The sequence below is a fragment of the Monodelphis domestica genome, chromosome 3, assembly GCF_027887165.1.
Source record: "Monodelphis domestica isolate mMonDom1 chromosome 3, mMonDom1.pri, whole genome shotgun sequence".
NCBI lineage: Eukaryota > Metazoa > Chordata > Mammalia > Didelphimorphia > Didelphidae > Monodelphis > Monodelphis domestica.
Window position 1 is genome coordinate 347,510,346 of NC_077229.1, and position 26,659 is coordinate 347,537,004.

The 26,659-nt window shown below is 38.0% G+C and overlaps 1 protein-coding gene across 2 annotated transcripts in view; it reads right to left on the reverse strand.

Annotated features, from left to right (window-relative positions):
- The window catches only part of CDH20 (cadherin 20), a 289,887-nt gene that overhangs the window by 10,819 nt on the left and 252,409 nt on the right, over positions 1-26,659 (reverse strand). For both annotated transcript variants that reach the window (XM_056824252.1, XM_056824253.1), the window contains 3 exons: positions 12,238-12,359; positions 9,280-9,397; positions 3,027-3,278 (listed from right to left, as the gene is read on the reverse strand). In XM_056824252.1, the coding sequence (XP_056680230.1) occupies positions 3,027-3,278; positions 9,280-9,397; positions 12,238-12,359 (492 nt within the window). The remainder of the gene's footprint in view (positions 1-3,026; positions 3,279-9,279; positions 9,398-12,237; positions 12,360-26,659) is intronic.

Here is a 26,659-nt window from a genome sequence, read left to right on the forward strand (position 1 = left end):
CCCTCTCTTTACTAGTACTGCTTTGATTTAATAAAGTTATTAAGCTACTAGTAGCCTCATAATTTTAATTATTACACTGTGAATGACCAGCTCGTCTTCTCTTCCTCTCAGAAATTTCCTAGGTGGAAGTGAGGGAAAGAATAATGAGTACAGGCTCTAGAATCAGAAGGCCAAGTTCAAACCTCAGTATTTCCATGTGTACCCGCTGAGTCTTAAGGGAAGTCACTTAATTTCTCTTGGTCAAAATTTTCCTTATCTTTAGAAAAAAATTTGGAAGTTCAACTTCTTGCTCTTCAGTCATGTCAGCTGTGCTTGACTCTCTGCGACTGCATTTGGGCTTTTCTTGGCAAAGATACTGGAGTGTTTTGCCATTTCCTTCTTCAGATCATTTTACAAATGAGGAAACTGGGTCTGGTGACTTGCCTAGGATCACTTAGCTAATAAGTGTCTGAGGCCAGATTTAAACACACAAAGATGTTTTCCTGACTCCTGGCCTGGTATTCTATCTTCTATGTAATGGGGTTGAACTAGCTAGACTCTAAAATTCCTTCTAATTCTATGACCCAATCTCAGAAGTTAAACATTGAAACTGGCTTACAAGCCCTATAGCTTCTCCAGTGCCTTAGGTGGCACATTCACTTTTAATTCTTTTGAAACTATTGTTTTCTATGTCTTGCTGGCATACAGCAAAATTAATAGGGATACTTGTAAAACTTGGAGATTGACTTTTGCCTCCATTTCTTAATGGTTATCTCATGCTGAGTTTCAGTTTCCATGAGGATATTAGACATAAGCTGGAAATAGATGAGAGAAAGAAGGCCAAGATGCCCTTGATATAGTTCTAAGATCAGTGAGTGTCCGACTGGGTACATTTTAGTTTTCTAGAATTGACTTAATATCAATTACTGTTAGGGAAGAAGTAGGATCCCACCTGGATCTTGAATTTAGATCAGATTTTGTAATTTTTTCATGCACAGGTACTGGGGATTTGATCTCAGTAGTTTATTTTCTTTGACTTTCATTTGTTGACTTTTAATAATGCTGATAATGAAGCCATCACTCAAAGTATCCATGGGCTCTTTACATTAAGTCCCAGGAAAATGCTAGTGACATAACTACTAGTACCCTCCCCCCAAACTACATTATATTGAATTACGTTCTAGATATTTTTATTTATTCACTTTCTAATTATTGCTCAATCCCCTAACCTTTCATTTTTCTATCATCAATCCTTCAATTCATTTATCTATCTATCTATCTATCTATCTATCTATCTATCTATCTATCTATCGATTTACGTATCCGCCTTTATTTTCCCCTCCATTATAATGGAAACTCCTCAAGAATAGTGATTGTTTCTGCTCTTAAAAGAGTACCAGGTACATAGCAGATGTTTAAGAAATAATTGTTGGTGGATTGCTAGAATGATGACTAGAACAAAGTACTGAACACCATCCCATATAGCATTCTAAGGTTTGCAAAGCACTTTTCATACATTTTTTATTTGGTCCTCACAACAACCCATTGAGGCAGGTACTGCCATTATCATTATTTTTGCTGATAAGGAAACTGATATGCAGAGAGTTTAACTGACTTACCCATGGTCACATATCTAGTCTGAGGTGGTATTTCAACTTCAAGATCAAAGCTCTTTCCATTACATTATCTACTTTTTGAAAATAACCCAAACCCAGTAGGTGGCAAATATAGTGAAATCTGAGGAGGCTGAGCCATCTAAGTTGGCTTCTTGTCTCTGTCTGGCCATTCACTAGTTTTGAAACATTTGTTAAATAATTTCACATCTCAGTGCCTCAACTTCCTCATCCATAAAACAATGATTTGAGAATAGCCATCATGGACATTTCTCTAATGCTTTCTAGTTTGCAAAGCACCTTCCAGATCTTATCTCATTTGATTCCCACCATTGTTTCATGAGATAGATGATTTTTCTTGTCAATCTGTAGAGTTCTATTATTCTGATATATTAGTTTGAAAACATTCTGTTTTTTATTTTTCAGATGCAAATGTGATTTTTCCATTGAACATTTATAGTACTTCATCACTCACCCTCCACATGCCTTTCCAGCATTAGGGCATGTTTGTTTCTTCTCCTTTTGTGCAGACTATGGTTTAATTAAACTGGCCTTTGTGTTGTTCTTCACCTTCATCACTCCATCTCCTCTTCCCAAATCTCATTCCCGATCCCTGTGCTTGGAATGTCCTCACTTCTGCCTCTTAGAGTTCTTAGTTTTTTTTCAAAATTTGGTTCAAATGGCCAGATCTTTTCTGATATTCTCCACTAGGGATTGCTTATGATCACTTTCTTATATTTATTTTGTATATAATTATGACTGCATGTGTCAGAGGATACAAACTCCTGATGGAGCAAAGTTTCCTTTTTTTTTCCTTTGACTTCCTATCACAATATCTGAAACACTGAAGGTGATTGATAAATGTTTGCTGATTGACTGATTATGTCTCCCTAGCAAAGCAGGAAGTTAATTTTGGGCAGGGACTGTGTCCTATATTTCTTGTCTTCTTTCCCTTCTGATATGCCTCTGAATCCTCTATTATCTCCCAATGGGGCAATGTTGTCTTAGTATACTGATTGGCTTGATTGCTTCTAATTGGCTTTTGAGGGAAAGGGCACTTCAGAAGAGACTTTCTATAGTTAATAACACAACTACCATTTTTGTTATTCATTAGTGTTCGATTTTTTGTGACCCTATTTGGAGTTTTCTGGGCAAAGATGTCAGATTGTTTTGTCATTTCCTTCCAAGCCTCATTTAACAGATGGGGAAAATGGAGGCAAATAAGGTTAGGTCCAGGGTCATATAACTAGTGAATGTCTAAGATCACATTTGAACTTGGGGAAAATAGATGAGTCTCCCTGACTCCAGGCTGAATTTTCTATCCACCATGTCACCCAGCTGCCCCAACTATTATTTACATAAAACGTTATTTAAGATTTCCAAAGCTAGTACTCACTGCTCAGGATGGAGTAGATTAGAACAATCAGCACTTACCCAGGAGAACAAAAATGCAGGCAAGGATGGCGATGAGGGCCCCCCTGCTCAGGCTGACTGGGAGCATGTAGGCTTCAGCACTGCAGGACATCACATCACCCTCATCATCACAGCTACACACCTGGACTGTCAGTGTGCCTGTGCTACTCAGCATGGGCCTTCCATTGTCTGCAATCAGGATTGGAAGGTAAAAGACATTCTGCTCCTGTTGTCTAAAGCCAGATCTCCTGGTAAGGATCCGGGCAGTATTGTCTACAGTGAGAAAATGAAAAAGAAAATTGGTTTGGGGTGGTAGGGAGGGGAGGAGAGAGGTGGGAAGGAAAAGATACACAAACAAGTGAACTAAAATTTTCTGAGGAGGGAAGAAAGAAGAGAGGAGAGTGACAAGAAGACAAGCCTCTGTGATGTTCCCATGTATGCACTCTGTCTGGTTTTGCATGCATCAGCATTTGGCCTCTGTTTCCCTGTCTGATTTTTACTTGCTTCCAGGCAAAACATTGAGACCTAGGAGGTAGGCCCCTTTCAGAAGAATGTCCTATCCTTTGTGACATAAACCGCCCAGGGCTAACTGTCAGCTTTCAGATCTCACCAAAGTATCTTGGGGAAAGCCAGACAGAAATGAACAATCAAGGGCAACTCTGGTTCCTGTTTATTCCTGCTCAGCAGCTTTTAAAGGCCTTACCATCACTTTGAGCCTCAAGTTTAAAAAAAAAAAAAAGAGGCTAAGGAGACCTCAGTGAGCAACCCTGGTGATTATGGCAGATTCCTTTTTTCTGTCACATTCCAGCTTGGCTGCAACTCATGTCTTTTACTATTTTCCTTTTTTTCTTCTCAAAGGCAGTCATCAAATTCTCTGGTGCCTTTGTAAGAGGGTGTTCCTTTAGTAGAAGTTTATTTGAAATCCTCTACTCATGTGCTGTTGTCACTTTCCCATGGGTGGACTTAAGGTAGGGGTGCTGCTAACTTGAAAACTTAGATATACTTGGAGATCAATGTGGGAGATTTGACATTGATTGGTAGCTTAATTATCAAGGATTTCTTTCCTTCCTTCCTTCCTTCCTTCCTTCCTTCCTTCCTTCCTTCCTTCCTTCCTTCCTTCCTTCCTTCCTTCCTTCCTTCCTTCCTTCCTTCCTTCCTTCCTTCCTTCCTTCCTTCCTTCCTTCCTTCCTTCCTTCCTTCCTTCCTTCCTTCCTTCCTTCCTTCCTTCCTCCCTCCCTCCCTCCCTCCCTCCCTCCCTCCCTCCCTCCCTCCCTCCCTCCCTTCCTCCCTCCCTTCCTCCCTCCCTCCCTTCCTCTCTCTTTCTCTCTTTTGCTGTCTCTCTCTCAAGAATTTTCTAACATAAAGTATATAGGATTACAAAGAGAATCAATTATATTTAAATATAATTATGAAAACATATAAAACTTCTCAAGTTCATGGAATTCAGGTTAAGAATCTTTGGTGTAGTAGAAAGATCCTGAAGTCAGAAATGATCTGAGTTCTTAAATCTCACCTTGGATATCACTAGCTATGTGTCTTCAATTGCCTCATTTGTAAAATGGGGATAACAATTGTGGTACACTACACAATATCAGAAATTTCTATGTGTTTATTAGTTTTGATACATTTGCTTTTTCTTCCTCTTTTAAAAAATCTCTTGTAAAAATATCATTGTGATTTCAGCAAAGGCTGGGGAAGAAATAGAGTGGGAACTATAAGTGATATAAAAACAAAAGATTTATCTCCCTTCTAGGGTGGATGTGGGACTCGAATGAAATAAGTGTAGAAATACACAAAGAATGTTAAATCACAAATGTTCAAATCCTAGATAAAAGTTAGCTATTATTATCATTTGCTTAAAACTACATTATTTTAGCTTAAGTTCATCAAATTTCCTCCAGCATAAGCTTGAACTATATACATTATGATGTTCTATAATGATTGTTTTTTGGCATTCCCAATATTCTTCAAATGTGTCTAAACTATAGAAAAGGTCCATTTTTACAAAAAAAGAAAAAATATATTTGAGAAGAGGAAGAACTTGAGAAATGCATTAGAGCATGTTAATGATGACACATAAAAATCCAAGTATCTAGTCAGTATAACAAAATCTACTATCATTTTGATTCATTTAGTTATTTATTTGCCTATTCATTCATCTATGCATCTATCCATTTCTCTGATCTCTGTTTATCTTTTATCTGTATTTCTGTGCTAGAGTTTACTGTCTCCTGGTCTAGACTAAGGTTTGCAACTGGATGTATAGTCTTTAGAACTCCTCTGTCAGTATGTAAATATATATGTAAATTATATATACACATATATGTACACATACAAAATACACATATATATCTGTATCATAAACACTGAAAAGGTCAATATTCCAGAATTGAACAAGAAGAGGAAAACAGGCTGGGTTGTTTTGGGGAAATTTTATAATTCTCTTAATGATCTTACCTCTCTGAGATAAAGAATCATCTCTTGAACACTATATTCATAGTTATTCAATATCAAGACATCATACAGGTATAAGTTAATAGAAACTGAGTTTGAAACCTAAATTTAAATATTACTCCAAAGGCCGCCATGGTTGTGAAAAGGATAAAATACATTATAAATGAGAAATTTACATCAGAAGTTACGTAGAGGATGCCATCCAAAAAACAGATGATGGGAATGGACAGGTCAGTGAGTGAAAGCAAAGGACAGCTTCCTTGATAGACTTGAAATATTAGAATGCTTGAAACATGGTAATTTTGTCTGAAGACCTTTGTGACTATCACACAAACTAGGTCAGAACTCATGGGTTGTCATCTACATTATTAGAGGGAATATCTACCTTGTTGAGATCATAGATCTGATGGAGCATTGGACTATTTTCATCTACAAGTGTTCAGATACTACCTCCTGCATGAAGCCTTTCATAGTATCCTCAGCTGTAAAATACAGGGTTAAATGATTGCCCAGAGTTGCAAAGCTAGTAAGTGTTTGAAGCCATATTTGAACTCAGGAAGACTTGTCTTCATGACTCTAGGCCCAGTGCTCAGTCTATTGTGCCACCTAATTGCTGTAGCCAAGTTGTACAAGGCTTTAAAAGTAAAAGAGAGAAGCTTCCATTTAATCCTAGAGATAACAAGGAGCCACTGAAATTTGTTGTGTAGGGTAGTGATTTGATCCAGAGACCTGCATTGTCTAAGTGGGATGTCTTCACAAACATAGTGTGGATTTGGATGTCTCAGATCTTTTCCTAAGGAATGAACTGTAAAGTATATTTGTAGATAAAACTGGCATGAGAAAATGTTACATGTTTATTCTTTCTGCTGAAAATATGCTGACCACTGCTTTAAATACTACTCCAAGGGATGAATCCTTTCTTTTCCTAGCTAGCCTGTCCTAGTGGCCCTTCACATGTATTGGTGTTGGCTCCAAAAATGGATACTTGAAATTGACCCAAAGTAACTCTTAAGAAATCTTGGACCCAATATTTTGCAACATTTTTTCTCTATACGGGTATTGTACCAAATGTCAGTGTGGGGAGAAAAAAAGCACAATCACTCCACAGGCAATCTGATAGGATGTGATATGATATCCTACAAATCAATAGTTCTTTTATTCTTTCCTATGATTTTCTTTCCAAAACCTACTCCTCAGGGGTAGAGGGCTATTTTCGCAAGTAGGGTTCCCTGTAAAGTAGATAAATGGAAAACACAGATAACTTCTGCCCAACAAAATATCAGAGGTCATAGAATATAGCTATTACAGACTGAGGTTTTGGTTGACTTTCATATAGAATTATCAAACCGATTTTGGAACACAAAATGGGAAAAGCTAAAATAAGTAGTTTTGATTTTTTTAGAGATTTGCTTCTGTGAGACAGCCTTTGTAGCAAAGGAGATTACAGTGAATTTGAAGAGAACTAAGCAAAAGAATGATAAATGAGAATCTACCTGTTAGCTGAACTATATGAGCTCCAGGAGGGCAAGATCCTATTTTATCTCATTTGTGTATCTCCCCACACCATCCAACCAAAAAGGTCAAGTTCCTAGCCCCAAGTTTTCCCAATAGGTATTTAATAAGATTTTGTTGTTGTTGTTGTTGAATTAGATCTAAAAACATTAAGGGGGGATGTTCGAGACCAATATTAAAGTCTCTCTTATTATGAGTATTCATTACTCATTACTACGTGTTTTTTTTTTCTTAAGATATTTTTATAAAAAGAATTCTAGAGAGGTTTCATGGATCACTGGATAGAGAGCTGTAGGCCTGGGATAAAATTCTACTTGTGACATATACTGGCTGTGAGACCATGGACAAGTCACTTCACCTTAGTGTTTTAGGTAACTCTCTAAGACTACACATTTAGAACATACTAACCTGATTTGACAAAGGGAATTTCTTCACCTTATAATTCTCTATACCAATGACATTACAAGTATACTCCCTAAAGCATCAATGATATGAAGGAAATGTTGATTGCATTAAAGAAGTGAACACAAACTGATAGGCTTTGCTATTTATAGAATCATAGATTTAGAAGTAGAAGGTACCTTAGAGACCATTTTGTCCAATTCCCTTATTCTGTAGATGAGAAATAGAGGCCCAGATATATTAAATGATTTGTCCAAGGCTATACAGATAGTAGGCTCCAAAGTGGAATTTGAACCTAGGTTCTCTGACTCCAAAGCAGGTTACTTTATAGTGTATCATGCTGAATAAAGTTTTGTTTCCTCATGTTAAGTATTGGATTTCATATTGAAAAGGATCTCTATTTAGTGGAACAAGGCTTTAAATTCCCCTAATTTTTAAACTAGTTTAACAGTTGGTCTCTTTAGATTCAGCCATAATTAGGTAAGGAAACTAGATTTGCCTGAGAGGATCCTGAAATTTAGAGGTATAAACTTCCTCTATTGATTTCTAGCCCACTAGCCTTGTACCTTTGGTGATCCCAACTCATGGCCCCTTTACATCCATAATGTAGTCTTACCTCTTCCCTTGCTTTGTTCCAAGTTACATCTTACTCCCATGGCACTTGGTTCTGCTATATGTGCTTCCTATTCTGGTTGCATTTGGAAGTTGAGATGATAGAAAAGGCAAAGCTATTCTGCTACCATCAAAATACTATAATATGTTTTACTTTTTTTTTTTCACTAGTATGAAGGTTTCATAGTGAATAGAGTGCCGGACTTGGAGTCAGGATGACTTCAAATATAACCTCAGATACTTACTAGCTGTGAGACCCTGGGTAAGTAATTTCAACCTTTTTGCCTTAGTTTACTCATCTTTAAAATGAGCTCTAGAAGGAAAAAGCAAACTATTCCAGTATCTTTGCCAAGAAACCATCAAATAATGTCATGAAGAATTGGACAAAATCAAAATAACTGAAGAAAAACAACATGCATGCACACATACATTCCTATTTTTAAGTATCATAATTATGAACAGTAGAGAATATTTGTATGGTTGAAAGAATAGTAGATGTGTAGAATTTTTGAGCAGGAAAAGGCCTTAGAGATCATCAAGTCCAGTCCTATAATAACATTAACAACAACAACAACAACAACAGCAACACATTTTGAGGCTGTATTTGAACTCAAGTCTCCCTGACTTCATATCTGGTGCTCTATCTAATTAAGAGTACTGATAGAGCATTGTTATGGTTGTATCTTTATCCTTAACTATCTCTGTTCTTTTTTTTCAAGATATGTTTATTACTTCCCCTCCTTTGTTGGTGCTTGTATACAGATGCTACTTTCTGTCTTTTCTGATTCCCCTTTCTAGCTCATTTTCTCCCACTTTCTCTAAACTCTTTCGGCACATTGGCATAGCAGTAAAGAAGAATCACAACCAGTCAGGGAAATGAAAAAGAATCTTTGGAGCCAGAAGGGAAAGTGCTTCATCCCTGACACCCTGTGGATAAACTTAAAAAGGCACTAGTTGTTTAAAAAAAAAGTCAGATTCTCTCCCCTATACTAGCTCAATGGGCTTTTCTCCTACCTTTGAGCAAATCTGTATGAATTAATAGAAATTCTCCTTTAGCTTCAGATGTACAAACCTGCAGCAGGTCTACCGGAGGGAAGCTGGAGCTGCTGGGACATATGTAGCTGAGAAACATGCTTTAGAGAAAAGTGGGCAGAACTGCATGACCTTCAAGTCCTCCCTAAGCAGCAGGTATCATTTGGTGTTACTAAAAATACCATTGTAATGGAAAGCATCACCAGCCCAACTCTCAAAATGAGCATTGCCATAACTAACGGTCTGTGGCTACTCTCATTACCTTGATTGTCCCTTAGAGTGAAGTTGGGGTTGTTAGCTGCCTCAGGAGCCAAGCTGTAGTAGAAGTGCTGACCATCTTGTGGGTCATCCTGGTCTATTGCGCTCACGGTCTGAATCAGCTATGGAAGGACATAAAGGAAACAGGGTGAAGTAGCTATAGCCAATTGAAAAACTCCCACAGCTCATGAAAACCCAGAGTTCTTGCTATCCAACAAGTGCCTTGCTAAGCCAAGAAAACAATGAACCAACCAGATAACAACAGCTCTCTGACACCAAAAAAACCCACAAGTTTCCCCAAGAATGACAGAGCCATGGAAGTGTCAGCAAATTAAAAGGTTTTGCATGAAGTTTACTCAGTAGAATTGCAGCCATGGACATTGTGTCCTTATACAAAGAGCAAACCTCTCCTCTTTTCATTCTCTGTCCATTCTGTGTTTCTAGGAAAATTCTTTTTTTCTTGAACATGGATTGGATTTTATGACCACTGAAGTCCCTTCCAATTCTCATATTTGGAGTTTTTGTGAATGGAACTTCAACAATTCAAGCAAATGTTCAGTTTAACAATTCACAGGCAAGGAATTGGAATTGTATTCAGCCTTTTCTCAATTATTTTTTCAATGCATTATATAAGCCATCAAATTGAACAAGTTTGTGAAATAAGGGTGAATAAAAATATAAAGATTATTTTTTCTGTTACAGAAAAGTTATTCTATCTTATGTATATATACAGATCAGAAAAGTGTGTGGTTATTGCCTAGTGGATTCATGAAGATGTTTTAAAGGCTTTGGATATGGAGATATTATACAGTGATGTTTAGAAAAAGTGGAATCTATGCATATCAGAATAGAAAGCACAAGGGATAGGTAAAGACAATCACAGTTTCTATTCAAGAATGACTGGTATAGATAGTCCCCAATTTACAAATGAGCCTGACATAAAAAATACAGGCAGCTATTCCTGTTTCATTCCATCCCACCCCATTCCATTTCATCGTATTCCATTCTATCCCATTTCACTCCATCCTATTTAATTCCATTCTATTCCATCCAACTCTATGTGATCCCAGCCCATGTGATTTTATTCCATTTTATCCTATTGTCTCTCCTTCCCTTCCTTTCTACCCCATTCCATTATTCTATGTTACGCAAATAGAGACCACACTACCATAGCCACACAGGCTGCATTTGGAATCATGTTGAAGAAATGAAGAGCTTTGAGAGAATCCATTGGTTCAGATATGGAGTATGGGAAGAAATTGTGAAAGCATGTATAGTTCAGGGGTATTGTCCTTGGGATCAGATTTCTAAGCAGAAAAGGCTTGTCATCATTGAGATTATATTTTATGCAATTCTGCCTGATGCTAAAGGAAGTAATGTTAGATATCTTCTAATCTTTGAAGGGCCATCACACTTTCTCTTTGGCCTTAGAGGCAAGAACTAGGAATAATTATTGATATTGAAGAGATACAGATTTAGACTTGGTATAAGGGTAAATTTAAAACCAATTTGAGCAATACAGAAGTGGAATAAGTTGTCTCTGGGCAGAAGTTCTTAACTTGGGGTTCATGGACCCCCAAATGAGTCTGAGGGAAAATTATAAGTGGATATGTGAACTTATAAGGGAAAATTATTTCTTTATTTCATTATAATTGATTTCCTTGTTGAACCTATGTATTTTATTTTATATAATCAAAACACTCCTCCAAAAGGGGTCTATAGGTTTTACCATCTGCCAAAGGAGTCTATGACACAAAAAAAATTATGGACTCTTGCTCTAGAGATAGTGGGTTCCCCCCTCCCCACATCTTCAAATGGAGGTTTGGTAACTTCTCAGGCATATACTCAGGGAGAGATTGGCCAGGATTCCTTAAAAGGTCAAGAAATGCAACTCTGGAGAGGTTCATGAGGGATCTGCCATTTGAGATAGTTAGGTTACATAGTAGAGCATTGGGCTTAGAGTCAGATAGACCTGCCTTAGATATTTTCTAGATATATTATGCCAGCAAATCACTTATCCTCAGTCTCCTCAACTGCAAAAATGGGGATAATTATCTCCCAGGGTTGTTGTGAGGAGCAAACGAGACAATATTTGTGAAGTGCTAATCACAGTTCTTGGTATAGAGTAGGTGAATAAATGCATATTTCCTTTCTCCCTTCATCTCTCAATAGGAAGCAATTTAACTATTGTTCTTTTAGCTCAGTTTGAGATCAGCATTGAGAGAATGACATTTTTCTTTCTTTTTTATTTTTTTTTGGAATGTAAGAGAATAATTTTGGAGTATATGGCAATTAGTAAGTATAGAGAGGGTAGGGTGCCATGTTGTATATTTTAATCAGCATGAGAGAATCGAGTACCCAGGGAAAATCTGAGTGAAAATATCATTGGAAGATGAAGAAGGTTTTCATACATTAAGAGAAAAAGATATCAGATAAACCATTTATGTTAATCTTTTGTAACCAGAATGCTGAAGAAAAGAGGAGGAAACTATTTTCTTCTACTTCCCTTCCTCCTGTTATCATATACTCCCTACAACCCTATTTCCCAGGTCCAAGAACTTAAGCTAATATTATTTAGTTCAGCAGCTCTATTGGTTAAATGGTCTTTTGTGTGCTACTTTGGGAACCTAACCACAATTTATAACACTGTGCCTATGGAAGAATACATTCAGAGCTTTGAAAGACTGATCTTTATACATATTTTAGAAGAATAACTTGTAGGGAAATGTTGAAGCTTAATGTATGACTGATTTATTGTAATAAGAACTCTTTAAGAGATGGTTTCCTGAGCTACACACCCATTTTCTGCACTGGGGAGCAATCATCAATGAAAAAGACAATTCACTTTCCAGCATTTGGAATAGTGCTTGACACATTGTAAGCGTTTAATGAGTACTATTCATTTATTCATTCATTCATTCATTCATTCATTCAAAGGTCTCACTCATGTGGGTCTACTCACCTGCCCCGCTTTGGCATTTTCACATACAAAGGCTTCATAGAATCGGGGAAACTCAGGAGCATTGTCATTCACATCCAAGACCTTCACTGTGACGGAAACACTTCCAATTTGTGAGGGGTTGTCTGAAGATCAAAAGAGAAATAGAATACAGACAGAATAAGCTATTCAGAGGTCTAGGAAAAACAACTAATTGAAGGAAGAATGTATTTACTTGTTCATACTGATTGCTCCTAAATCAATGTAGGAACCATATATAAATAAAAACATAAACATAGACCATGATACACACCTAATGTAAAGAGTCAGGTAAGAAGACAATGAAAGACTGAGAAAGAACCAGGGATATTGGAGGGAAGAAAGAACAGATTCCTAGGTAAAGGGAACAGACATGAGGAATAACAGGTACCAATTTTTTTGAAGAAAAAGACTCAGAATTCCTGGCTTAGCTTTGCCTTAAGATTTTAAGTATATCCCAAAAGCCAACCTTGCTCTCTGTGCTTTATTTAAGATAGTGCACTTCTAATCTGATATACAGTCTAGTCCTAGGTCATAGTACTAAGGACTTCTGCTTTGAATTATATTTTATTGCAATGCAAATAACTCAACACTTAGGGATTAAGCTAAAGGTATTCCAGAGGAATGAGCATAATGGTTAGAATGGTATAATGGATAGAGCACTAGGTCTGGAGTCAAAAAGATTTGAGTTCAGATCTTGCCTCAGTTGGGTCCTACTTCATACATGCAACTTTGATAAAACTTATATTTGAAATCCAGCATTCCCAGCATTGTCCCACCCATATCCCTTTTCTGACTTGGCCTCCATTCTATTTACAGCAGAACTGAAGTGAATAAACATTGTGAAGTTTCAAAGATGAAAGTCTATAAAAGGATGAGAAACATCTCTTTGCAGCAATGCTATTTTATTAACTTTGCCCAAATGCCTTCTTGGCTCACTTTTCATCCCACAAAGTACCTCCTCTTAAAAAAAGATTTCCCCTAATACTCCCACTCACCCAACATTAGTATGGCTTTGTGAACACCTTGTTGATCTCCATTTCCTTGAAGGAAGCAAAGTCTATATTTGTTCTCTTAAGGTATCTTCCATTTTCCTTATATGACAGACTAGTTCCTTTAGGGTAGAGTCTATTTCTTATACACTTATGTCTTGCACAGTGAATATTTAATTATCCTAGGGAAAAAAAAACCCTTCCAAGCTAGAAAGGTTTTTAGAGACTACTTCATCCTACTCCTTATTTTACAGATGAAGAAACTGAGGCCCAAGTATGTTAGGTGACTTGTCGAAAGTCATGGAGATTGAAACCATCAAAGGTAGGATTTTAGCTTATTTCTTCTGACTGTAAAGTCAGTACATTGAAATGACTTACAGACACTAATTTTCTTTCATAATGACAAACCTATTGGAAGTCACCTAGTTCAATCTGTCTGATCTAATCTAATTAATATTTATTAAGTACCTACTACGTGTCAAGCACTTTACTAAGTGCTGGAAAGACAAGTGATAAAACTGTAGATAATCTCTGCATCCAGAGGAGCTTACAATTTCAATGGGGAGACAACACACAGTGGGAGGAAGGAAGGTAGTGTGACAGAGGCTGGCACTAGAGAAAAAGTGCCAAGCTGAAGAGTATGTGAAATTGATCACCTCTAGGGGGGAGGGTATGGGGTGCTCAGGGAGGAGTAATATCTGTGGTATGGAGGGCTTGTCGTGCCCTCCTAGGGCAGCTCTCTAGCCTCTGACCCTCACCTGACACCCAGCTCTCACTTGTGGCTCCTAGTAGCTGCTAGCATGTGGCAGCGGCCACACCCCGGGCAACGGCTTCGACAGTCCAGCTAAACCTTGTGAAGGTAGCCATCGGGTCATCGACCTCTGGTGAACCAGGGCTTTGCTCACCCAGCATGTGAAGACTGCTTTGGCAGAACAGGCAGAAGACCAACAAGAAGGTTCAACGGCTGAGATGGCGATATAGCAAGGCACTGTGGAGTGCTTAGGGTGTGTTGGAGCATAAAGGACAACAAAGCCATCCAATGCAGCTGAGAAGGTCTCCAGGTATAATGACTTTTCAGGCCACTGGACCCAGGCTTCCAACGCCGAGAGAGTGGGACTGTCTCTGTGCATCGACTTTTCCACTTAAATCTTCATGCACAAGTGTCTTTGTGCACAAAAACGCACAAAGACAATTGTCATCCTCAGTTACTGAGAGACTACTACTAGGGGGGAGGGGCCCAGGACTTTGGAATCTTGAGGAGGGGAAGACTCTGGCTGGAGGAGAGAGCAGTGAGGCCCTCATTTGGGAGAGGTAGATAAAGACTTTCTCTTGAGGGTCACCCACTTTTCCTGCTGGTGACTGGATGGAAATCCTTCCTTCCAACACTTCCCAATTGAAGGGACTTCTGAAGAGAAACCTGAGCAGACTTGACCTCAGCTCCTGTTGCCCAGGGGTGAGTCAACCTGACTTTCTTTCAGGGGGCTCAGGCTGCCAAGGCCTGAGTTCTCCCCAGACTTGAGGAGGGAGGGGAAAGGGTTTAGATGGAGACAGGGACCCCCTTTCCCCACTTTACTTTTCCCATTCTTCTCTGCACTGTTATTCCTTTTGCATTACCTGATTGAGTTGACATTTAAAACTTATCTATTCCCCAAGCTGAGTGTGAGTGAACAGATCAAGGTGAAACCCTTTGTTCTTGAGTAGTGGAGGGGGGTCAAGAGGGACAAGAGTGAATCAGGAGAGCATCTTTAGCTAAGGAGGGAAGCCAGAAGGGGGAAAATCCTCAAACCCCCTCTCCTCTCATATTACATCAGCCTGTCTCCCCTGAACCCTGCTTTGAGAAAGGGGGATTCTCCTCTCTTTCCCCCTCTCAATACTGAAAGTCTTATTTTTTTAATACAGATGGCACCCTAGATTTAAAAGAACCACATGTATTAAAAAAAAAGCTTTAGTGACTGTCACCAACTGCCATCAACTGTCAGTTGAGAAGTTGTTGTCAATTACATCTCTGGAGGCTAGCAGCCTTTGTCACTGACTCTGCCTAGCAGTTTCCACACAGAATAAAAAAAAAACATCTTGATTCCTGGTGGGGGAGGAAGTACAAGTCAGTTACCAACTGCCACTCTGGTCAGTTGGAAAACTGAGGAAGAGAGGCTATTGTAAAAGGGAGGCTGTACTAGGGCTGTCAGTGATAGGATCTAGCCATCTTAGATCTTGTCTCAAAGCAAAACTTGTTAGGGATAACAACCATTTTTCTAACTGTTAACTCCTGGCAGTTGGAACCTAGAAAAGATCTAATGGGGAAATATGTTACAACTAATACTATGGTTTGCTGTGCTAGGGATAATTGCCATTTATTGGGGCTACTATATCATTTATAATACAGTGGCAGGGATGATAGACACTGTTCTGGGGACATTAACCAATATGACTATGGGATGGACACAGTTACCAATGAATTATCTAGATGTCAATTACCTTTGGTAAATCATACCTCAAGTCTATTTTGTGTTCATGGCAGTGACTAACATCTTAAAGAATATCAAAGCTGGTGCCAACCTGAACTTCCAAAAGAAAACTGTACATGCTTTAGTCATTGATAATATATTAGAGGAATTGCTTGGTCAGATCCCTATTATAACTGAGATGTGCCAGGATTACATGCAGAGAAAACAAGGCATGGGGAAGGGAACCGACGAGGAGATTGGGGACATGGCTAGACTAATAAGGACGATGTAGTTACTAATACTAATACTGGGAAACCATTAGGGGAAGTAGGGGGAAATAACCTTGCCAATAACATACAGGCACAAAACTACAAAGTACCAATTAATAATGCATCTGCCAACAATCTTGCAAATGCATCAAAGGCTCAAAAGAGTATGCCTTTGCATGATGTAGCTAAGGTCACTGATAATTCTGGCATCTTACATGCAAAGGTTCATAAGTCATTCACCATCCATGATTTAGAGTCTTTATGTAAATGCATGCCCAAATTTTTATTAGAACCTCGTCTTGCAATTAAAGAACTAAAGAGAGCATTTCACCTCTATGAACTATATTTTGAGGATGCTGAAATTCTTTTATCTGAACTTTTTACACCCAAGGAACATAAAAACTTTATTGAGCAAACTAGAAAAGATTCCTCACTCACGAGCTGGCCAGAAGTTTTTGAAGATCTGGATTTTTCTAATCTAAGATCACTGACTTATCTAAGAAAATGCCATGAGGATCTATTGCAGGGAATGAAGCAATTGTCAGAAAGACCCAACACATGGGAAAAATTTGACAGATTATCCCAAGAAAAAAAATGAACACCCAAGCACATTTATTGATCACCTTATTGAAAACTGAGGGACTATTAGGCTTTAACCCTGATTCAAAAGAATCAGAGGCACATGTGAGGAGACAATTTCTCAAGGGCTGTGATAAGCACTTGAGGGATTTCTTCAGGAACTATTGCCCTAAGTTTGACACCATCTCACTTAATGAACTTGGAGACATTGCCACCTATCTTCATGATAAGAAAGTAGAAAAGGAAAAAAAAAGCTCCAAGAAACCTCTGAAATTTTAAGGCAGAAAGAATTAGAGGAGATTAAGAACCTGGCTACAATTAAGACATTTAACAGGCAAACCACACAGTATAGACAGACTCCCCAAAATCAACAGAGGATGCAAAGAGATACCAGGACTTGCTTTTTGTGTTCTCGTCAAGGACACATAGTAAGAAACTGCCCAATGAAATATCACTATGAACAGGACCAAAATAAGATAGATGGGAAAGGTCAAAATGCATATTATCAGGGAAAAGTATATAATAACAAAAACTATGGGAGACAAGACTCTAATAGCAAGCAGTTTTGCTCTCACTTCAGACTTAGAGAACAGGAGACCACAGTCCTGAAATCCATGGGAGCAATAGCTTCTGGAGCAAAACCCCATTATTCAGAGTTGTAGTGAGGAATAATCATTATACCACATGATGCCAGGCTATAGAATTATCTAGTAAAAAAGAGATGAATTTTGGAGGGTATCCCAGAGAGGAAACATGAGGACATAAGCACAAAGGGCAAAAAGGTAGATGGTACAAAGGAAAAAGAAAACTTTAAAATTTTAGTGGTGGAGAAACAGATAGTTGAGCAAGATCCCAAGGGAAGCAGCTTAAGTACAGAACTAAAGTCTATAAATGAGATGGAGAGAGAAATTGTACAGATAATAGCAGACATGAAACATGACAATTATGGTTCACAATACATGGGCACACAAAAATGCATGGAGAAAAGCAAGGAACAGATTAAATCCTTTTTGGAAAGTTTTTTAGCTTGCAGAATGGATCTAGGCAGTGGAAAATCAAAGGGGGCTAGCAAATCTTTAAAACAGCAAATTAAGTATCCATATCATTCTGACAAGATAGCCAAATGAGACATTGTTGCAAGAGACTTTGGAGCTGATACATTTATCAGCTAAGAGGGGAAAGAAAGACAAATGAAAAGAGGACTAACTTAAATCCAAAAGCCAAAGACTTTTACCCACAAAATCCAATAACACTCAAAGATACCAGTCCTGGGGATGGGTTTAGCACAGATCAATACCAAAATTCCAACGACTGTCTATTCCATGAACCAGAGGCTAAAGAACAATTTAAGGGAGTGGGAATAGAAGAGTCTTTGATAGTGAAAAATCACTGAAGCAGTTCTCAAACAGAAATTAACACAAACACAAACCATTCTTCTGAGCAAGCTGTTAGCTCACAGACAGCAGTGGTCCAAAGTGATACAGAGCTAGTTAATAATATTGCATTGAATGGGGGTGGAATAAATGAAGAGGGATGGTAGATTGTACTATAATAGCTACAAAAACTGAAACATCTACTAGTTATACAAGTGCATTACAAACCCTGGGGCAAGAAAGTAAAGATGATAATAGGAAATCTGTGTATATAAATACCATAATAGATAATTTACAAGAGACTCCAAAGCCATATTTTGGGACAGAAGTGGGAGAACAAAAGTACAAACCTCTCAGTGATACAGGGCAAGGTGGATATGTGTTGAATTCATTCACAGAGGATACCACTATTGTGAATTTCAAAACTACTCAACCCTATTCAAACCATTCTTTAGAGGATGGGATTTGGCTATTTCCTGATCAATAACAATAGAGATACTTGGAAGGACAGAATCAGGTCTTGGAAACTACAATCTTCATCCTACTCAGGGTAACAGGATTTAGGAAGGGCAGCAGAAAAACTCAAGATTTAATTATTTGAGAATATGGCCTTCAACAGACATGTGCAAAAAGGGCAGACCTCTGGGTGGTTCTAGGTCAAGCTAGAGCCACCATTGGCACATGTGAGAGATAGGAAGTGAGGTAGAGGACAGCTCAGGAGTTCTGGGGACTTCCTTTGTGGAGGAAAAAAGGTGGTTGAAGTCTGGTGCTTGGAGTGGAGGAGCCCTCAGACTGTTTCTCCATTTTGGTCCCGTGAGTGATAGGGACTGGTCTCTTTTCTTTGCCTCTGCTATCCAGGGCCTTAGGCCTTTGGCTCAGCTTAAGCAGAGTGGATATTTAAGTCCTATTTCCTTCTCTCCCTTTTTCCTCTCTCTCTCCCCCTCTAATTCTTTTCTTCCTCCTGTTTGTAATTAAAACACCATAAAAAAAGGTTGACAGCTGACTTGAGTTTTCATTTAGGAATTACATAGCTGAATTCCTTGGCGACCTTAAATTAATACATATCAGTATTTTAAAGTGATTTCCATATCACATTGTGGCTGACCACAGAAGTCTAAAGAATTCCCTCAATAAACTTCCTGAATTTTCTTGCCTTTTTACTCTACTTTCTCACCACTCAGTCCTTTTTAACAGCTTACTCGGCTTAAAGACACAGCTGCTAGAACAAGTGAGTATAAAAAATTTCTCTCTTCTCTTTTATCTTTAAGTTAAATTGGAATCAGCAGTTTTTCCTTTTCTTCCCTTTAATCTTAAGGGGCAGTTGGGTGGCTCAGTGGATTGAGAGACAGGCCTAGAGACAGAAGGTCCTAGATTCAAATCAGACCTCAGATACTTCCCAGCTTTGTGACTCTGATAGTTAGATAGAAAACAGCTGTTTTAAATCTTAGCAACAGGACCCTAAAGTCCTGGATGGGCGAGCTATTTTTAAATATCCTTTCCCTTAAGGAACAACTGCCTAGATTAGGAGTAAAAAAAAAAACAAACAAAAAATCCTGTGGAAAGTTTTTTGCTTTGTCCTGCTCCCCACGTGTTTTGTGAAGACTGTTAAAAAATAATTACAATATAATATATATACATATATATATATAAATGAATACTACATTCTTTGACATTTATATGGACCTTGAAGAATTGCAAAAAACAGCTATATATGTTTTAAAGGGAAACAAAGAAAAGGAAGAAGAAAATAATGATGGCATGGAGGAAATGAAGAAAAAAATGAGATGTGTAATAGATAGGATAGCTAAATTAGAAAGTGGACATGATAATGAACCAATGACACTTGCCCCTCTCCAGAAATCTAATTATCAATCCATTACCTGCCACTTCTGTGGGAAGAAGGGCCACAATACAGTACAGTGTAGAGCTTTTCTCAAGATTATAGGAAGGAATACTCAGTTTAATAACAACTACAGAAGTGATAATTATAGAAATAAATATAATTATGACAATGAAAACCACAACTTTAGGAATGATGACTATAGGAATGGATATTGGGAAAATGATAACTCAAATGAAATAACTCCACAACAAAATATAAAAAATATGGTACTCATCCAAAAAATACTCGAGGCATGAATGCCCCTCAGGGGGGTGCCCAAGGAACTTCCCAAACACATGAATGTTTGTTTGAATGTTTGAATGAATGAAGGTGTCTGGGGAGGGGTGCTGGGGCATAGGAATCAGAGGATACAACCTTTGATTTTCCAGACCTGATGTCCTACTACCCATTGTCCCTATCCACTACCTCCCCATACTAATGAACCCCATGTTACTTTAAAGGTGGGTAACACCTATTATGATTGTCTATTAGACACTGGAGCTTCCTGGTCTGTATTAAAGAGAACACCTGATTTACAATGTTATTCTGTTGGCTCAGAGAATGTAATGGGAGTATCAGGAATACCCTAAAGAGTTAAAAGACTTCCCCTTAGAATGGTGTCTGTAGGACCCCTACAGGTACAACATTCCTTCCTTTTGATGCCTGACTCCCCTTTAAATTTGCTGGGGAGGGACCTTCTATGCAAACTCAGAGCCACAATAACCTGCTCCCCAGATGGTTCTTTATCATTGGAAGTACCGGAGGAATCTTTAAATTTACTCCCTGTAATTCTCTCAGAGAGTCAGGAGAAAAAAGAGCATCCCATCTTTGCAAGACCTGCATATACCTGAAGATATACCGGAGTCTCTTTGGGCCACATCTTCTTCCGATGTAGACTTACTTGAGTTGGCTGTTCCTGTGCAGATAAAAACTAAATCTAGCCCACCTTTTTCCATTCCTCAGTATCCCCTCTCAAAAGAGGGAATTGAAGGAATTACCCCACTAATTAACTAATTAATTGCACAGGGAATAATAATCCCTTGTAAATCTGAATACAACACACCCATCCTGCCTGTTAAAAAACCAAAAAGAGGGCCCGATGGCAAACACCTCTATAGATTCATGCAGGGTTTGAGGGCTGTGAACAATCACATTATAAAGAGACACTCTGTAGTTTCCAATATCAATACTATTATTTCTTCTATTCCTAGCACAGCTACATACTTTACAGTAGTAGACTTGTGCTCAGCCTTCTTTTCCATACCCATACATGAGAACTCAAGACATATCTTTGCTTTCACCTGGCAGGGCCGTCAATACTGCTGGAGTCATTTGCCACAAGGTTTCGTAGACAGCCCAAGCTTATTTCAGCAAATTTTGAGCCAAGATACAGATAATATAAAATTTAAAAACAGCAAATTAATCAAGTACGTAGATGACCTACTTTTGGCTTCAACAGATGCGGAAACATGTCAGGAAGATAGCAAGCACCTTCTTTTGGAATTGCACAAAAGAGGTCATAAGATCTCGAAGGATAAGGTTCAGTGGTGCCTCCCTAAAGTAGAATATTTGGGGTTCATCCTGACTGCAGGTACCCGCTTGATTTCTCCCAAACGAATTGAGAATATTCAAAATTCAAGTGCTCCTATCACTAAGAAACAGTTGAGAGCAATTTTGGGAACAACAGGGTTTTGTAGACAATGGATTCCTTGCTATGGGGAAATTACTAAACCCCTTATAGCACTAACAAGGGATTTGCTCCCTGAAGCTCTCAAATTAGAACCAGAACACCTGTCAGCTCTATCAGATCTAAAAAACGCTCTCCTGTCTGCCCCCGCTCTAGGCATCCCAGATTACAAGCCATTTACTTTGTATGTACATGAGCAAAGAGGGGTAGCTTCAGGTGTTTTAACTCAGACTTTGGGACCTTCTCAGTGCCAAATTGCCTATTATTCTGTCCACCTGGACCCAGTAGCATCAGAGGCATCACTATGTCTTAGAGGAGTAACTGCTACAGCCTTACTAGTGACAAAAATGGTTGATCTAGTATTGGGATGCCCATTAACAATTATGTGCCCACATGAGGTAGAAGCATTGTTGCTAAGACATAGAACACAGGCATTTTCTGATCAGCGAATTACAAGGTATGAAATAACCTTGTTAAACAATAAAAACATTACCTTGAAGCACTGTTCAACTCTTAACCCTGCCACCTTGCTTCCAGATTTACCAATTTCAGGAGAACCATTACATAGTTGTGAAACACTAGTGTCCATGGCAGAAAAGCCTCGAGATGATCACTTGGACACTCCCTTAAACAACTCAGATCTGGTCTTATTTACTGATGGTTCTTCTTTTATGAGAGATGGCATACTCTACACTGGAGCTGCTGTAGTCACAGAATTTGCCATTGAGTGGTCAGCTTCACTGCCCTCTAATATTAGTGCTCAAGGGGGCAGAACTCATAGCTCTGAAACATGCCTGTATAATTGCCAAGGGTACAAAGGCAACAATTTATATGGATTCTAGATATGGTTTTGGCATTTGTCACTCAGTCGGGATGCTATGGCTCCAGAGAGGATTTTTAACCTCAGCTGGAAAATCCAAAGCTAATGCAGAAATTATTAATGAAGTTCTTTCTGCTCTCAAACTGCCTGAAGCCCTAGCTATAGTTCATTGCTCTGCCCATGCAGGTGGCTCTGACCCTGTCTCTAGAGGAAATGACCGAGCAGATGCTTCTGCAAAGCTAGCTGCCATAGAAGGACCTGGATTAATTTTAACATTAACAACCACTGATGATTTAAATTTATCACTTGCCTGTAATGAAAAGGAAGTGGAAAAATGGAAACAAAAATTTAAAGCAAAACAGATTAATGGAGTGTGGGTATCGTCTGAAGGGAAACCCCTGCTCCCTAGAAGTTTCTATCACCAAATTTGCCAATCTGTTCATAAAAATGGTCACTTTGGTACCCAGGGCATCATGGACTCTGTTAAGAGAGTATGGATAGCCCCCGGTATAACTACCATAGCCTCTAAAGTGTGTTCAGCTTGCTCTACCTGCCAGGCATATAACCAACATGCCTTTCGTGGCAAAGCTTTTGGTGGGTGTCCTCTGGCTTACACACCTTTTGAGCACCTACAGATAGAATTCATAACAATGCCAAAGGCTGGGCATTATAACTTTTGTCTAGTCATAGTAGATCAACTGACCAGATGGCTGGAAGCATTTCTTGCGACCCAAGCCACAGCGGCTTTTGTTGCTAAGGTGCTTTTAAAGGAAATTATTCCTTGTTTTGGCCTGCCAGCACATATTGATTCTGATAGAGGAAGTCATTTTTACCGATTCTGTCTTAAACTAAATATATTCTTGCTTGGGGATAACTCCCAAATTCCATGTTCCATATCATCCCTAGAGCACAGGCCAAGTTGAAAGGATGAATAAAGAACTTAAACCTATGATTGGCAAATTATGCACTGAGACCCATTTAAAATGGCCTGAAATTCTCCCTCTGTCCCTATTTTATCTTAGAAGCAGGCCTAGAGGAGACTTACATATTTCACCATTTGAGATGCTTTTTGGACATCCACCTATACAGGCTAAGCCTTTCTCCCCGGAATATACATCACTATTAGGGGGAGATAATACTATTGCTTCCTATATACAGGAATTACAGCATAAACTGTGTGAACTTCATGAATCTGGAGCTGCAATACAAGTTGGACCACTAGTCTTTTCACTTCACGACCTGATCCACTCAGCCTTCGTGGGAAGGACCATTTCAAATATTGTTAATGATTCCAACATCTATAAAGGTAGGAGAAAAGGACTCTTGGATTCATTGCTCACATGTAAAGAGAGCATTTTCTGCTGAGACTGATTGTATCCTATCACATGCATTGAAGATAATCCATTGACAAGTGGATTCTGTTTTTTCAAAAAACACATTGAATTCCTGATTTTTTCTTCTTTCCCTTATTTTTTTATTATTGCTTTTCTTTTGAATATTTGAATTTTCCTTCCCTTTCCTCATTTCTTGTGCAAAAGGTACATATAATTAAAATTTTTTCTCTCTATCTGCAGTAATATAAGTTTAAATAGACATACTTGCTATATTATTTAAACATACCTAAACAGCTTTAGACTGTGGGAATCTGCCATTTATTGATAAAATGTAATGGGACTATGATTAATGTTTGTGTCTGATTCCAGGAAATGGGATAAAAACAAGGAGCACAGATTTAACCTGAATAGTGCCAAAAGAGCACACAGGAAATAGTAATGTGGACTCGAGGTTGCGACGCTTGACATACATTAAGTCATAGGACTTCCTTGTATCTACACTCTTTATGAAGTACTCATACAAGTACAAAAATTTGACTATCATGCTGGCTCCCTATATCCTTGAGAATGAAAAAAGTCAGACCATGGAATGACTCTTCCCTATCAAAATAGAATTCTAGTGATGAAGAACAGGAATATTATGAGTACATTCAGCTTTATGTTAAAGTTCACAAAGATTTAGATGAGTGGGACACAAATTGGCATAGTGAACACCTGAATTCAGAACAAACAAGCCTTTCTGATTCTGATTCTGATGAAGCAATTGAAAACAGGAAACTCTTTGTCAGAAGAGGAAATACTGTATATCACAGGAGTCAGTAGTTATGAAGAATTTTGTAAGAAATATGACTTGGGGGAAAGTGATACTGAATTGGATGTGATATCATACAGCCCAAACTGAAGAAGAGATAGGCAATGAAATGCTATTATCATATCTGCTTTATCCAACCTTGAGCATCCCATAATACAACAGATACCATCTATTGAGAAGACTTAGTACCAGGACTGGTTTGAGTTCTATAAGGTAACAAACAACATGAAACCTTATAAGAACCCAAACTGGTACTAGGCATAAGATCTGACACATAATCCACGAAGAGACTTTAATCAAATCAGAAAAAAACCCATAGCCCATAATGACCATCCCTGGCTTAAAAAACAACAACAACAAAAACAAAACCAAACCAGAGACAAGTCCATGAACCCCAGTAAATATAGATGAGAAACATCCAAGATGCTATTGGAGCATCTTACCCAAACAAAAATTATTGTGTGAAACCAAGAATCTGAAATCATAAGCACCAAAACAGATTACCAATATCCCTCATCCTCCCCCTTAAAAAATCTTTCCAGAGGGAAGAAGAGAGGGAAGGCATCCCATGGATATATTAACTGTTTCCCGCATCTCATGTTAAACCTCACTATGCCCATGATAACATGACAAAAGACAACTTAATGGAAGCCCAAGAATCCATTCAAACAGAGACACCCCCAAAACAACCCCTGATAAATAAATATAGAGGCCATAAATCCAAAAAAATTGCACAAGAAGAAATAGAGATACTAAACAGTGATAGTGAAACCAAAATAGAATAATGTCCAAGACAGATAGTATAAATCTGGGTTAGTTAGATCAGGGAGGATTAGTGTAGCCTATGAAACACAGGAGAAGTGGTTCCTTGCAGAATCTGGGAGTTTATTAGGGTGGATTTAGAATCCCTTAGAATTATTAAACCTATATAAAAATTTCAATCTCAAGCCTAGACTAAAATATCAACCTCTACAATCAACCACACAGGAATAGAATACTTGCCTTACAATCACACATTAAGAAAGATACCTAAATTCATTATATAAAAAAAATCTCGCTTGCACACACAAAGAAGGCACAAACATCATGTATAAAGTTTCACTCACATGCATCAAAATATTCACTCTTACATGCACACACATATTAATCTTATACACATGCATGATCCTGTAGTTTTGGATACCTGAGATCATCTTTCAAGGTGAGACAACAGGCAAGTATGTATCCTGTAAAGGAGAAGGCACTCTAGATCTGTGACAAACTTCAAAGGATGGAAGACATACTGACAACTGGAAAGAATTTTGAATCAAAGACATGATGGGGAAGGAACTTCAGAAAAATGGATCACATCACATTAATCACCAATCACATTAACTTCACATATAGGGAAGTATATCCACATATACATTGGAATAAATATGCATCCACCATGACATATTTAGAACACGAACAAATTTCATGTTGACATTAGGGGCTCTGCTGTAAATAAGGACAACCCATAAATTGTATATCTGTTAATAAATCTCTACTATCAGAGGTTTTTTATACATATATATATATACACACATATATAATATGTATTTAAATAACATGTGACATATGTAAATGTGTACACATAATAGACATGTATATATATACATAGCATAATAATGATCTAATCGAGTAATATAGATATATAGTAATATATATATCTATATATATCTATAAGTAATATAACTACTATATATAAAGTAATATAGATAGTAATATAATATAATATAGAAAGGAGAGGGTTAAAATACTAACCGTTAATAGACAGGGACAGAATAGTTTAGGGTGGAAAAGGGAATGTTGTAACTAGAGAGGTAACATAGGGACAGAATAAAACAGATTTCATTAGATACAAGTTAATATATATACATATATCTAATTGTTATGAATTGTTACATTGGAATTAGTATTACATAAGGCATAGGATGGTTCAATTTTATTTAAGATTTAAATTTTATATTCATTGCAATAGGAATGACTTGTATTAAGAAATTGTTATATTGTAAAAATTTTGTTGGCACATAATCCTAACCCTCTTCCCACAACTCAGTTTTAGCATAAGATAGGAATTTAGATTTAGCAAATAGACAGATTAGTATAAGATTTATTATTTTGGGAGGAGGGAGGTTAGATGGGAATGATAAGTAGCATAGATAGATTAGAATAGACATAGAAGATAAGTAACT